The following is a 16,198-nucleotide window of genomic DNA, read 5'->3' on the forward strand; positions in this document are numbered from 1 at the left end:
AGGCTGCCATGGTGGAGGCCGGTAGCGTGGGCCATTATGCCCTGTGGAGGCGTAAAGTCGAGGGCCTCGTAGACCATTTGGATGCACATTCTTAGCCAACGTGTTAAGGTTGGTGTTGATGCCTGTACTGATATAAACATGGCCTCTATGGACCTTAGGTCCTTTGTACTATTTATGTGCATCTTCAGTGTCCTTGTGACGTTTAGGCAATGCAGGTCCTTCTCCAGTGGGTGCACCGGTCCTGGGCAGAACAATGGTAGAACCAGCTCCTGCTCTCGGTAGAAGTCCATATTAATTTTGGGAACGAAGAATGGGTCTGTCCTGAGGGTTACCCTGTCCTTGCAAAAGATGAAAAGGCGGTGTGCAATTGATAGAGCCCCCAGGTCCGAAACACACCTGGCTGTGGTAATGGCAATGAGGAATAGGACTTTGGGATTGGGATGTGAAAATAGGCTTCCTTCAAATCAATGGAGGCTAGGAAGTCGCCCCCCTGTAGTGCTTCCCTGATGGAGTTTAGGGATTCCATCTTGAATCTGCAGTAATTCATGAACCTGTTCAGGTACTTGAGGCCTAGGATTGCTTTCCAGGACAGGTCTCATTTCCGGATTGTAAACAAGACTGAGCAGACACTTGAGCCACACTGTACAGGATTGATCTCTTCTATGGTGTGGATGTCCTTCAGGTGCTGAATGGCTGTTGCCATGATGCTGCTTTTTGCCTGGTCCTTGGGTATTAGGAATGGTAAGAACCTGTGAACTGGAGGGTTGCAGAATTCTATAGAGTAGCCCTTGGTGATTGAGTTGAGCACCCAAGTATCCACCCTGATGGCCCTCTAGGTGGGGGCAAACTGTGGGAGCCGGCCCCCAATTTCCGTGGCATCAGTGTTGCTGGTGATGGCCACCCCGCTTGGTTGTGGAAGTTGGGTTGACCAGCTTGCCACCTTGATTATGTTGTGTTCTGGGCTGGTACCGAGGCTTGTTCCAGGAGTAGCAGGAGGAGGTTCTGTAATCTCTGCCTCTTGCTGCTGGCCTCCCCAGTCAAAAGGAATTATAAGAATTGTACAGAGTGTACCTTCTTGAGAGGCGCTTGTCTTCCCGCTTTATGGTTGCCAGGTACAGCTTGCTTTTTTCCTTTGGGTCCATGAAGACCTCCTTTAGGGTCTTGTCACCAAACAGCTTACCTTCAGCAAAAGCTTTGGTTGTGAGGTTTGCTTTTGCTGTGTTGACTGCATCCCAGTGTTTTAGCCAGAGTGTGCTACATGCTATGATGTCAGCAGCCATGGATCTGGCTGTGAATTGAGAGGTATCTAGTGTAGCATCTGCGATGAAAGAGGCTGTCTTGTGGAGCTTTAGTAGTGACTTTCTGACCTGCTCTGGGACATGGTCAGGGTTATCTAGTAGATCATCCAGCCAGACCAGTGCAGCTCTGGCAAGGGCTGAGGCAGTGCTGGAAGCTCTAAAGGAGTTGGCATCTGCCTTGTGGGACCTCTGCAGGGCAGTCTAGCCAGCATTCCATGGAGTCCCTGAGCTGCATTTTGCCCTCCTTAGGGAGGATGGATCTTGAGACAACACTAAGGACTGGGCTGTCCACAGTAGGGACTTGTAGAAGTTCCGTAAAGTCTGTCTCAATAGAGTAGAACTTGTTGGTCTGTGCCTTTATACTACGAGAGCAGAGAGGCGCGCTCCATTATGCTAGGACATTCTTTCGAACTGGGCCCTGGCACTGGTGCTGTGGTGTTGGTGGGGGCTGCTCCTGTCCCGAGGGACCTGCTTCCACTGAGGCACCTTTGTCTGCCGCTGGGTTCTCTGCTCCTAAGGTGACATGAACTCTCTTCAGCAGGGGGAGGTAGTTGGGAGGCCACAGTCATTGTGGAGGTGGCCCCGGCCTCTCTGCCTCTGTGTTCCATTCCTCCTGTGAGAGGTCCTGACCCGAGGAGGGATACTCATCATTGTTGAGTTCCCCTCGCGGTCTGCCTCTGAGCACGTTGAAAGGACTTAAGGATGAGTCCCCACCTTTGTCCAAGGAGTGTGAGCAGTCCTCAGTATGTTTGGTTTTATGCTTGGCCTTTTGCCCCCTAGTGGTGTTCATGTTACTAGACGGGTTGGCACCTGACGCCTGTGCAAAGCTAAGGTCACTGGCTAATGACCCAAACAGAGCCTCCTTGAGTCTCTCTAGCAGCTGATCCAAGAATTCCAATGGGGCTCCCTGGCTCGAAGTTGACCAGGTTGATGATTGTGTCGAGTGGGATACTCCGCTGTACTCACCATCTGAGGCCTCTGAGATGGCTGGATTGGTTCCCTCTCAGGCGAGGGTCCTTACACCTGCTCCTCCAGACCCATGTACCTGGCCCTACATCCGGCCTGGGCAAATGGCCCCTTCTCTCATATCTTCCTGGCTTTCTTGGCCTTGGGGGCTCTGCCCATGTCTTATTGGTTGGTAAGGTCTGAGAGGCACCACGTTTGACTGAGGGGGCACTCTGGGCCATATTATTATGCGCAGCTTGCCCAACTGACAAGCAGGGCTGCTGGGGGGCGTCCTGCTTTGTTGCCATAGTTATTGGCTGTGGCAGCCTGCTCTGCCTGCTGCCGTGCGTGGCGAGGGGGGAGAGCATTTAAATCTGGGTTGTAGCCAGGTAACTGTCTTCTACGGGGACTCTGTCTTCTCTGTACCCTGTCCAAGTTGGAGGAGGAAAAGAGAAAGGCAGGAAGGCAAAGTTGTGGGGAGTATAGAATCCCCCCTAGAGGAGAGCAGTGCCAGTACCAGCAATGGTAATAGTAGTGGTAGTAGCAGCAGCAGCAGCAATGGAGACAAGGTTAGTAGCAGTAATAATAATAATAATAATAATAATAATAAATTATGTGTATATAGGGTGGACCAGGTGAGGGTGCTGCAGTCTCTGGCCCTCTAGCTGACTGAGAGGAGGCCCCGTGTACCAGGAGAGGATCCTCCCTCTCAGGTTACAGGAGGGCAAAAGGAGGCGTTTGCTGACCTGCTGCCTGGACCGAGCAGGAAAAAGAGGAAAAACAAAACAAAACAATTTTTTTTGACTGGTTATTGGCCCGATGGGAGCTGCGTGATTACCACTGTTCCTGTGTGGGCCCTGCAGGGTTTAAACTTTTTTTCCCCCTGTGGGAGGGGCAACCACCGGTAAGGGGGGGTAGTTAAACAGCAGCCAGCAGCGGGAACGGAACACGGCTCGCCAAGGAATGAGCATGGGGGTGAAGCAAACCTCCCATCTGAAGGGGAAGGCTATGGCTCTCAGCTGCCCGGCTTAGTATAGCCGGGTTAAAATGGCAGCTCATCTTCATGCCCTAGGTATTTTCTGTGGGGTCAGAGGGAAGCTAGGCGACCCAGTCGGGTTGCAATGGTGGTTGCACCACAGTGCCCTGTTTCGTTCCGCAAACATGAAGGAAAAGCAAACGACCCAGAAAAAGGGGAATGTTCCCTTAAAAAGTAGACAACCCCAGGGGTCCTCTGGTGATGGGAGGGAGTCCCAATGATTCCCAGAAGCAAGGGAAGGGAAAACCGGAGGGGGTTGGGAAGGGGAGATTGAGCAAACTGCTCAACCCCTCTGCAAGAGAAGAAATTGAAACGAGAAGGAAATCTTTTTTTTAAAAAAAAAGCAACTAAAGCAAAGGTAGGAAAATCAGAGTAAGGAAAATTAGAAAAAGAGTTGAACTTATACCATCAAAGAGAGTGGGAGCAAGGACTAACACATCTGCCTTGGACCAGGACAGGAAATGAACTGGGCTCAGCAAGCCAGCAATACCTAGCTACTTCCTCAAAGCTTCACGTTTCAGTGCATGTCCTGTCCTTGGACACCAGATGGCAGACTAATAGCCACGTGATGGACTGGCATCCAGGGAAAATGCTGTATTATAGTTACAAAGCTTAATTATGTGAGTGCAGTGCTCTCAAAGAACAAGTGACAAAGATTTATGAGCACACAGTAAAGTCTTCCTAGGCAAGGCAAATATAAAATAAATTCTTTGCCAACTTTCAAAGTATTATACTGCAACAGAAAACCCTGCTCTCCATGTCACTTACACAAAGTGAAACAAACTGTGGTTTATCAATAGAAAGTCATATATGAGCAAGTCATAATATCTTCGACCTGATCCTTGGGCCCCAACTGAGCTTCTCATTTTCCCTATATTTTACATATTATTTTCATTTCTATATCAGCCTTCCTCCTAAGGGAGTCCAGATGTACTCCAACTTCTTTAATGACCATTTTGGAAAATCTTCATGGCATCATCTGTCATATGATCACATGCAGGGTAGGCAACTGCCAAGAGAAAGGCTTTGCTGCTGGAAGGCAGCCCAGATTCTCTCACAGTGCTATTCGCACTTTGTTGAGGATATCTGAATTGTATTCTCCCAGCATGCAGTAGACACAACAGATTTGCTGTGGGGGTAGAAATGCTTTCACTTCCAATCACTACAGCAGCAGTAGTGCAACTGTGCCAGCAATTTATTCCTATAGTGCCAACTATAATGTAGTGAAGCATATTACTGCCAAATTAAGTGTATGTAAGCTACTGTTGTACGATAAAGTTGAATATAGATACCACCCAAGTCCGGCACAGTCATACTCTGAACAGTGATGGATTTTCCAGAAAACTTTGAACTGATGTATTTATTAATAAATTAAGACAAATAATTGATACAAAGGACAAATACGCCCTTCAAGTAGGATTCAAAACAAAGCAGTTTTTAAAAAACAAATCTGCAAAATTGGTTAGAAATGTAGTATTTCTGTATGAAAGCTCTTCAAAATTAACACAGAACTGCTGCAGCTTTTAAAAAAGAACTGTTCAAAAAAATTTTAACAAAAGGGAGGGGGAATCAAATCCTTCAGAGATGACAAGTTTATGAGAAGTAGTTAAGTTTGGATTCAGGAGTAAAAATAATACCAATTTTTAGCCATGTCTGGATACCAAAGTATTATTGTGCTTTATTACACAGACTTTCCCCCAAAAAAAGTAAGATACAGGTTAAGTTCTCATGCTTGTACCTCAGCTTAATAAGCTGAAATACGATCAAGCTTTTTGCCCTGACATGCAGCCTATACTCTCCACCCTTCACAATACTGATTGAAATGCATAATTCTCCAATTAAGAATTGTTTCCTGATTCATCCAAACTGGTAAACTATGGTTACCAGCTTCAGAACAAGCCAGGATCTTAAACCAACTTCAAAATCATGGTTTGTGACTTAGCAAGCTGAGGCATATATTAGGAAGTAAAACCAACTGAAGCACAGAAGATGCCTCTACCCAATTTCCTTCAATTTCTCCTCTGTGCCACATCCCACTCTGTTTCAGAGGGACCCCTGATGCACAGGAGTGGCTTTTCAACGGATATAAGGAGCTACAGTAGAGAGGAAGGGGTAGGAAAGCCTCCCCTGCACAGGCATTGTTCTGCTCATATAAGTCTGGATCCCGCCCACTGAAAGTTTTGTATTTCCTAATAGTTTGACAGACTTATTTTCTTCATCTTCACACATGATCAGCAGTTGGAAGACTCTGGCTTAATCTAAATGATCTTGTTTTATCTCACAATAAAAGAAAATAGTGAATAACCTGCTACAGGTACTGGCAGCAACTGAATGATCCAGAGATTCAACCATATTTGGACTATTACTATGGCCCATGCCAGCAAAACAAAGTAGATATCACTTGTTTTCTTCTTTTTAAGAAGCGCTCCAATCTCAGGTCTCTGTCTGCCGCTCACAGTGGATGGAGAAGGTGAAGAAGGATCACTACTTTCTGGAGTTCCTAGAAGTAGTAGCAGTAATCTGTTATATATTTAACAAATATTTTCTGGTAGATTAGCAAGCTTTAACTTGACTGGTGTTCTTCCAAATAACAGTTCATCAGAACCATCTCTAGAATGGGTGTAGCTCTGGAAAGCTGCACCTGTTAGTCTCATGCAAACCCATACAAATCACTACACATTTAACACCATACTACCATTTCCCACCAGTTCTACATATCCAGAACTAAACCAGTTTAACCATGTATTTCCAAAAATAAACAACATTTAAAAATGAAAATTGCTTTCTAGTTTTCAGTGAAATATTTGCTTCAAGCTTTAAGTGTACAGCTAAATTCAACAGAAATAACTTTTGTTGTATGATGTTTTAATCAAAGGCTTAATGCATCCTGGAATACTGAAGTCTTAAGGGAAACTCATATACTAGTAATCTGCCCAGACATCACATCACACCATGGTTAAAGAAGTGTAACTATGGTTTAGCATGATGTCTGAGTTGACATCCATGGCTTGCAATCAGCTGGAACACTAGAATCAGAAACATAGTTTGACGTGGGTTTGCCTTGTCTCTGAATTTATAGAACCAGCTATAGCCTTCTGGAGATCACTGCACCTAAAGAGCAAGGTACTGAGCAAACAGGAAGTAAAAGTTGACAAGCATTTCTAAATCACACTTTGCCTGTATGCAGGCCTCAAACGCACCACAAAATAGAGCTACAAACCCACACAGAACTATTATTACAAATAGTATGCAAAAACCTTACTGAGAGCATATCTACATACCCTTAGAATACGGAAGCTTTGTGTTTTACACATAATATTTCTTATGCTGTAGCCTGAAGTTTCCATCAAAATTTACTTCTGCAGGAGTAGAAAGTATGAATGATCCTTTGCAAATAAACACTGAAAATGATGAACTGAAGTCCTGTACATTGTACTATAGCTGCTGTATGTTGTACCAAAACATGCTAAACAGAGGTTGATTAAATACATTTGGAACAGCTTGGTTTACAAATTACTGTACTACTTCATATCAGAAATTATTCTACTAATATGTTTATTTAGCTTCAATTGCATGGTTTGTATATAAATAGTATATAAAAATATGTTTGGCAAAACAAATCACAAACAGGGTCTTATTGTTTGCCAAGCCATGTTTTGGGACTATGTCTGAATTTATTTATTTATTTATTGTATTTATATACCGCCCCATAGCCAAAGCTCTCTGGGCGATTTACAGTAACTAAAAACATTAAAAACAAATATACAAATTTAAAACACATCTTCTAAAAACAATTTAAAACACAATTTAAAACAATTTAAAAACACATGCTAAAATGCCTGGGAGAAGAGAAAGTCTTGACCTGGCGCCGAAAAGATAACAGTGAATGGAAACTAACTTCTTTAAACTCTACCACCTGGTCACTAATATATTCACTAACAGGCAAAAAACCTTGCGGTTTAAGAATGTACCTATAGGCAACAGATATTTCTATCAAACTTTAAAAAGCAGGGAAATTGGGCAGCTATAGTGAATGCACCAGGGGAGCGGGAGACCTGACCTCCTGTCTGAGATACTGGACTGCCCTACAAATTTGTCAAAATGCAAACACAATTTGGGTTGGGGTTTCACAGTCCAATCCACTTCCTGTTTAGCTTGGAAGAATTTTATAACATGTTACCCTCACACAGCTTCAATCAGAGCAGCTGACTTGTAAACCACTGTGGCCACTGGAGCTCTGTCAGGGGAATAGGAGCCTCCTCTCAGCACCCTTCACAAACTACACTTCCCAGGATTCTTTGGGGGAAGCCATGACTGTCTAAAGGGAAATAAAGGTCTGGTGTGGGTGTGGCCCCAATTAGACAAGCCAAGCAGCTGTGAGTCTGGCTTTTAGGACATTGACAGTTGGTTCTTACTGAGCATGCCTGTGCTATAATAGACTTCAATGCTAAATTTCTTAAATTAATTAAAAATCAGCCAGGCATTTTTTTTAACTTGTAAACTTCAGAAGATGAAGGATAGAGTATGGGGCAAGGTCAGTAACAGGATTACAGGTCCTCTGTGAACATGGCTGATTTTTAATTAATTTCAACAGATTATGAGAACTCTGACAGAAAAAGTTCAAAAGAGGTCTGATTTTTCTCTCTCTCTTTTTACGCTTTGAACTCTCGATTCTCTCTGAGCGTTTTGTGTATCGCCATGAAAATTTAGAGGGTTGTTAAGCAAGTGTTTCTGAGTTCAGGACTATAAGTTTTATAAGGTTTTGTTGTGAAATGAGCTTATGGGCAGCATCAGAATGGCATGGGGGTATTTTCGATTTAACATTGCAGAATGCAAAAAAGCCTTGCTGACTATAGTATACAGCCACTCTTGTGGCTGTATAATTAGGAATTAATTTGTGTACCATACAAAAATCTAAATGAAAATAACATTTTAAAAATTAGACAATTTAGCAAGAAAGATGTCTGCACGATTTTTCTCAATCTCCAGCTATGTTCTATGAAATGTTGAGAAGAGTAGATAATACTTTTTTGTTTGTAGTATAAAAACAAAGGTAACTTGACAAAACCTGATGTGCTGATGTAAGAATCACAATCTGCCCTGCTTCAAATTCAGTGAACAGCGTATCAGTACAGGTCCTTAAGGCTTACTTGTGCACCTTGTTAAAATTCATGATCACCCATTTGCCTGATAGACAACTAGTTCAACTGTTATCTTTCAATATGGTTTTTAGTATTTTAAATGGGTCTGAACTTACCTGGAAGCTATCTATAACAACACCAGCTTATATTTCTCTAAAATAACTGTTAATGGAACATGACAGTTTAAAATACAGGTTATATATTTTGTACTTCACACAGTACTCATTCTAAACTGCCTCATTCTTGAATCTCAAGACTTCTCATTTTTGCTAAGATTTCACCAGAAAGAAATACAGTAAGTAATTTTGATGAAGGGAAAAAGACTAGTCTCAGCTGAAATACACATTACAAAACAAACTTCCAGTAACCAAATAATTAATTTAAGCATAAGCACTGTGAATACACCAACTTCAGAGTAGGTTCATTAAGATAAACTCAAACAGCAAGCTAAAGCATGCAAACCATATTGGAAAATCTCTAGTATTCTTACAGAATGTTCAATCACCTGAGAAATGTGATGGGTGCTCTTCATTACTTGATTCATACCCTGTCACTGATATTGCCATGGCTATTGTAGACGCTGCAATAGAAATCATCTGACCAGGAAGCTCTGCCCCTAAAACAATAAAGATATATAGATAAATGAAAAGCCTGAAAGTAGTTCAGGGTTTTCTTCCTTCCCACTTCCCCAGTGAAACTATCATGTCATCAAGGGTGCAGACTTTGGCCCTTCCCTCTCTGGGGGCTTTATCTGGTCTTCCCATTCATGGACTGACACTAGCTTCAGTCACACCAGAATCATCCCTGACAACATTCCATGTAAGGACCTTAAAACATTAAGTTGCTCTAGAACAGGGATAGGCAAATCCATAGTCTCCAGATGCTTTGGTCTACAGCTTTAATAATCCCTGACTGGTTATGCTGGCTAGGACTGATGGGAGTTGCAGTGCCAACACATCTGAAGGGACACAGCTTAGCTATCCCTACCTTAAATGGAACTACAAGAAAAATAATATTGCTAACCTGAAGACTGTCTTCCACTCGGTTGCTCATGCAACATACCCACCGTCATTAAGACAACTATAACAAAAAACACTGGAATCCTCCATGAGCCTGCTGCAGAAGCTGAAAAAATAGAGGGTGTCCCATTAATAAGATTCACATTCTTTTTATTAAATAATATGTATAAAGTAGTCACAAAAGCAGAAACTATCAATAGGTCAGGTCGGACCATTGCTCACTACAGATTTGCAAAAACCTTGGACCAAAAATTTAAGATAGAAATTTTGCTAAAATTTCTTCTTGTTCTGCAATAGTTTTGTTTTTGCTTTTTTTTTAGTGGAGACAAATATCGTGATATTCTTTGCAGTACAAAAACAAATTTCTAGTGTACTTTCTTGAAATGATCATTTAATGCATATAAAGAACATATTTTCAGTGCAACTGAAGATTTCCAGGAAAAAAATTCAGCAAGGGAAAAGAATACATTTTCAATGCCCCACTAAGAATACATTCAGAATTACACAGCTGTAGAAAACCACCTATTTACTTTTCTCACTTCTGCAAGATGATCTCTACTAGCATGCTAACTGAAATCATCATGGAACAGTGTATTTCTAGAGGTCTACCTAATCTAAATGATCACACAAACTCTTTATATGCTAAAACAAAACAAAACAAAACAAAAAAGGATTTAAGATTACAAAAGACTTCTATGTATCTGTAGTACCCTACAAGGAAGATTTCAACTTGCTTAAAGACTTTGATAATACTGCTTTATTTCTGAAAACAAAAGTATAAAAAAAATCTTAATTTAAAGTATTATTTCCAAAGGAGACAAGAACTGTGACTAAATGACCACTCTGGCCCAGTTCAAACGTATATGGAAAACTATGGGTTCCCACTAAATCAGGGATAGCTAAACCAAGGCCCTCCAGATGTTGCTGGGCTACAATCCCCATTACCCTTAACTACTGGTCATGGTGGCTGTGGCTGATGGCAATTGCAGGTCCTCCACATCTGGATAGCCGTGAACTAAATGAAAATAGCTACCCGAGCCTTGAGCAAACACACTCTCCTTCCCTTTTCCTCTTCTTTTATTATTATTTATTGCATTTATACCCCACCTTTTCTCCAAGGAGCTCAAGGTGGCATTCAAACATGGTTCTCCACCTCCTAATTTAATCCTCACAACAACCCTGAGAGGTAGGTTAGGCTGCGAGGCACTGACTGGCCCAAGGTCACCCAGCCACTTCATGGCTACATGGGGATTTGAACCCTGGTCTCCCAGGTCCCAGTCAGATACTCTAACCACTACATCCCACTGGCTCTCTTTTACATACCAAAGGAGATAGAAAGCTTCTATTTTTGCTTTAATTTAGGCACAGTTCCCCATCCAAACTTGAGGAACTATTATTCATTTAACTACGGGTTACTGAGAATAAGCATGGATCTGAAACCACACTTTGATCCTCACTTATTCTTACTAATCATAGATTAAACAAACCAGTTTACTGAGTTCAGATATCACAGGTAACTGTTGTTAGTTTACAAGAGAAAGTAGATCCTTTTGATCTCCTCTGGCACATGAAAAAGAAAAGATGCGAGTGTGCGAACATAAGGCTGAGGTGGACTCATTCACAAAGCAGAAAACCATGGTTTCCTGTAATATTTTGACTGAATTCCAGGCTTAGGACGCAATCCAACTGCTATTTACATTGAGCTGAGGGGAGCTGAATATGGCAGATCCCCAGCTGGCTGGGTCCCAGCTCTGCCAGGCTCCACCAGCAGAAGCTCCTAATCCCAGCTCAGCCAGAGGTCCACAAGGGACCTGGCATAAGGGAAGCCAGTGGAAGGTCCAAAAATGGGGCTTTCCGGAGACATGTCATGTCAGAGGAGGGGCCAAGTGGAAGGACTTAGGCCACATCTAATTAGTGTTCGGAGTGCTCCTGCAGGTCCTGCTCCATGCAAAAGTTACACCGGGGAAAAGGTCGGTTTAAGAAAATAATTGCAATGTAAGTCTATGGAGAATGCTTACTCCCCAGCAGGGGCATTTGTGAGGACAGACTTTTCTGTTCTGGTCCCTGCATGCAGCTCCTGGCTGAGCTGGTGCTGAGCCAGCCCAGGGACTTCCAAATGGCAACTGGATGATGTGCAGCTTCCCGCTGGCTCTTCTTCCACCGGCTTCCCCGGAGTTGGATTGCTCTGCCTATGCAGATATAGTGCCAAACCATTATCGAATCCTAATTTGCAAGGCAAGCACACATCTTGGTTTACTAGTTTGGATGTACAGCAAACTATAATCTGCCAGCAACCAGGAAAGAAGGGTGGGATCTGAAGCACGCAAAGGAATAACAAAGGGCACAAACCCAAGGCTCATTCTGAGCTCATTCATATGTGTAAAGCCACACATGTAGTTATATTTAAAATAAGCCATGGACCATTAAATTCTAGCCGATTAACTCAGTGAAGTTTGAAACCATTAAATTACTTTTTCATTTCCAAAGAAAAGAGCACAAACTGCAGCTGAGTCCTTATGTACTTGTTTTGGCTTCCCTACTTCAGAAACTGCTGCCAATGAAAGCAATCTTCACACCTTTATAGAAATGAGGGATTACAGATAATGGCAATTCCACCATGCTCATCATCACCTGTAGGCAATAATATGTTCACTACAGGTCCTTAATCAATGCACATACAAAATATTTCTGGTGCAAGCTTGGTAGTTTGACACATCTTTCAGAAATCTACAGAAATATTTCATGCTTAAGGCCTGAAAAGCAACAAATAGCTGGAATATATAAATAATGTTAAAAGTCACTCACCCAAATGAAAGAGCATTAGAATCCAGACAGGAACAGAGATGGTTCTCAAGTAACGTTCAGTGCTTGGGTTCCACTTGAATAATACCGTCAGTAGATAGCCTGCTATCAAGGTCCATATCTTAACAGGAAAGGGGGGGAGGAAACAACTATCAGTACTCATCCCAACAAAGCCAAGTTTAATGGCCAGCTGACAATTACCGTAACTTTAGTAATTAAGCAGTATATAAATAACATAAATAAAATAAGCCCATGGGCTGGATTCAAGCGAAGTAGTTTTTTTAAGTCCCTAGCAGCCTTACCAATTTTTTTGTCAACGTACAGCAAGAATTTTGTCTATAGCTTCACTCATATGGAAAAGAAATGATGTTTTGCAGTTTTAAGTGACAAAACTATTCCACACATTAATGTTACTTCTCTCTTTTACATTTTATATGCAACATTCTGCTTGTTCCTCAATGCTTAGACTCCATAACTGAAGGCTTTATTCTAAGGTGATGCCACCAAGTAACTGGCTATCCCTGATATAGGCATATATTTATTTATTTTATTTAACAAAATAATACCACTTGAATGTAAAGACCTCTAAGCAGATTACATATATTATAACATATACTGGATGCAGCTTTTTGTTACTGCACTTCCCTATGTTTTACAGCTTAATAGGAATAAGAAGTATACGATGCAGTGTGTCAATATTATTAATGTGCGTGAGGTTCCCACTGAGAGAAATATATTTTTCCATTTCTTATTTTCTTCTTGTTCTTCCAGGGCCTAGCAATCTAGATAGTTATTCTCTGAAGATTTCACATTGAAGAACCCAAAACCCAAATAATGTTTTGTCAGAGATCAATATTAATTGCAAGACAACATAAATGAGTGCAATCAATGCAATTGAGTCTTTAGGGAGTCTCACAATAGTTCCTGTTATATTTACAAAAGTGTATAATGGTAACCAAGAAAAAGCAGTGAGTTCAACAGAGCACTTCAACTTTATGTACACCAATACAAAAGCCTTGTTTAAAAAAAATGCAAATACTAAGCAGGGTGATATGACACCAACACATGCTATGACATCTTACCTGCTGGTATAGCCAACAAAAATGCTAAAGTGGCTCGCTACATATCACTAGTGACAAAAATACCGCCAACCTTCATGTTAGAAAGCCAAGTGCTAAAGGATTTTCTTAGCCATAGACACTATCTTAACCCTCATATAAGATGCTTCTTGATCTTGGGTTTCCAGTAAGACCTTTAATTACGAGACTCAGACAGATATTATAAAAAGCAAACTCTATGCTGTTCTAAATTGTTCATACCCAATGAGAAACAGGGATTGAAGTGTGCAAAACACCCATGCACCAAAATAATCCACATATCTACATGTCTTTATTTCAGGGTTGTGCGAACTGAGCTGTTATCTCATCCAGTATTACACAACAATAAGGTATGTTCTACATATGCACAGAATGAAGTGGAAGAATCTTGTACTTTACTAGTTCAGAATGCAGGTTGCGGGGGGGGGGGTGCATTAAGGAATGTTTCCCTCAGTAAAAAGATCCCTGAATGTAGTAAACACACACATCAAAGTAAGGTTTAGCAAACTCTTCTCCTTCACATGCTAGTTTACCACAAGCACTGAGTTTTTTCCGTGCAAATTGAACCTGAGGTCTCAAGTGATAACAAAATTATACCGCTTCAGTATTCCATCTCATTCTGTTTAATGAACTGGCTCCAGCAAGAGGGAAAGCTTTATTTGGCAGTTTGTTAAAGATACTGTACTACGTTTTATGAAATGAGTTGTGTTACACGAGATTGACAGTAGGTGGTGATAATAGGGCCATATCCTGGCCTTGATTCACCATTAAACACCAGCAGCAGCAGAAGAGGGGAACCTCAGGCTCCCTGTTTGTTAGCCCAGTGGTCCATTTCTGAAAAGGGTCCAGGTTCTCCTATACTGTATTTTCTGCCCTAATCTCAAGATCCAGTTTCTGAGTGACTGCAAATATTATTATTTCTATTTCATCATGGGACTTTGCCCTGGCTAAATCGGTAATAATTCAACAAATTAAAGATTTAGACTACCAGTATTTAATCTCCAAGGCACAAACATCGTGCTCTCCACTTCATTTTAAATTGAACTTTTGCTTCCCGTCCCCAGCAAAATATTTGGAAGAGCTAACTTTTACACACTATAGATTCTTGTTCTCTCGAGCAAGATTTAATTGTTTACCATCTGCTCTTCTAACAGGTCGCTATCAAGGTATTCCCGTAGAAAGCCGTCACTGCATCTGTAATCTGAATATACCAGAAACTCTAGAACACGTTTTACTAAACTGTGAGATATACAATAATCTAAGACCCAAATTTATTTTACCTTTTATTTCTAGTCTTTCAGATAGTTCTCCAGAAAGAATAGTTTATTTTCTTCTATCTGATACAGACAAAATTTTAACAGAATCAGTTGCTAAATTTCTTTTTGTAGCTCAATCACTACGGAAAGATCAAGTTCACAATATGTATTGCTGATTTCATTAATTATTTTAATTTTTATTTACAACAAGCCAAGAAATGAAGGTGTCCATATCTTTGCAGCTTGGCCTATCTGTATTTTCATTCTACGGTATTGTTTATATCCCTGTAATTATTTTAAATGAACATAATTATATATTCACTGTAAATTTGTTTACAAACTGTTTGGGTCTATGACCGTAATAAAGTTGTATGTATGTATGTATTATTATTTCTATAGTGCCCACAGTGTGCATCATATTCTACAGACAGGCCCCTGCCCCAAGGAACTTATAATTTAAAATTCAACACAAGGAAAACATCAAAGAAAGGGAAGGTAGGGCTAAACTTCAGGATAAAATATAATTGTTTCAGGCTGCACCACTTGTCTGGGAGCAAGTCCCCATTTAACTTCTGTACAGGAATACCCCGCATTAACGTATGCAATGGGTCTAGAGCAAGTACGTAAACCGAAAATGTACTTAAAGTGAAGCACTACCTTTTTTCACTTGCGCCGCCACTGTGCCACCTCTCCTTCACATGGAGCCTCAAAGCTAAAGCCTCTGCTGCTGCGCTGCCGCGCCTCTCAGCTGATCGCAATAGCGCCTCCCAGCTGATTCATGGTCGCCTCTCTTTCCACCCCCCACCGAAAAAACAGGCCACAACCAAAGGTTAAGTGCCGTTCTTGCGAAGCGAAGTACGTAAACAGGGGAATGATGCTACTGTAAGTATGTCCGTACTCGCGAGTGTCCGTAAAGTGAAGGTCCATACAGCAGGGTATTCCTGTATAGACATGTATAGGACTGCACTATCAGTTATGCCTGGTTAGAGGATGTTACAAGTAGGACACAAGAACTGGGAGGCTGAACCAAATCAATGCTTTCACAAAAGAGTAGGGTTTGAGTTTGAAAGAAATAAAAGAAGTGTAATCATGCCAGCAGTTTCAAGTGTATGGAACAGAAAGGGAGGGAGGTTTTTTTAGGAGTAGACCTCCAGATGGCTGAAGGAAGAAATAAAAGAAGGATACAGGCAGGGTTGTATTAGAATGCAAGAGCAGAAAAATAAGAAGAGCTCTTAAAGACAAGGAGGTTGTGTGGGTCCTGGAAGTCGACAGGAAGGTGAAGCAGGGATTTAAGGAGAGGCATCACAAGATCACAACGTCAAGAGAGGTGCATATGCTGAATGTGAGGAGACCAACAGAAGACCAGTAGTCGAAGAAAGATGACAAGGATGTCGCCACAGAAGAAGAGCAAATTTTTGCAACAGCAAAAGGGAAAAGCTACATGACTTGTTAACAGACAGAATATGGGAAACAAAGAACAGGAGTCAACGACATGCCTGTTCATTAGAGTAGATGGTAACATTGTCAATGGATAAACAGAGAATACGAAGAAGGCATAGGAAGAGCGATTAAAATTTTGTCTTGGACATATTGAGATGACCACA

General features: G+C 41.5%; 1 protein-coding gene across 2 annotated transcripts in view; it reads right to left on the reverse strand.

The window, feature by feature from the left end:
• TMEM245 (transmembrane protein 245) overlaps positions 1 to 16,198 on the reverse strand; it is a 130,604-nt gene that overhangs the window by 111,120 nt on the left and 3,286 nt on the right. For both annotated transcript variants that reach the window (XM_061588990.1, XM_061588991.1), the window contains exons 2-5: positions 12,245 to 12,362; positions 9,444 to 9,545; positions 8,926 to 9,036; positions 5,585 to 5,779 (exon numbers count right to left, since the gene is read on the reverse strand). In XM_061588990.1, the coding sequence (XP_061444974.1) occupies positions 5,585 to 5,779; positions 8,926 to 9,036; positions 9,444 to 9,545; positions 12,245 to 12,362 (526 nt within the window). The remainder of the gene's footprint in view (positions 1 to 5,584; positions 5,780 to 8,925; positions 9,037 to 9,443; positions 9,546 to 12,244; positions 12,363 to 16,198) is intronic.

The sequence above is a fragment of the Rhineura floridana genome, chromosome 11, assembly GCF_030035675.1.
Source record: "Rhineura floridana isolate rRhiFlo1 chromosome 11, rRhiFlo1.hap2, whole genome shotgun sequence".
In the NCBI taxonomy this organism is placed as follows: Eukaryota; Metazoa; Chordata; class Lepidosauria; order Squamata; family Rhineuridae; genus Rhineura; species Rhineura floridana.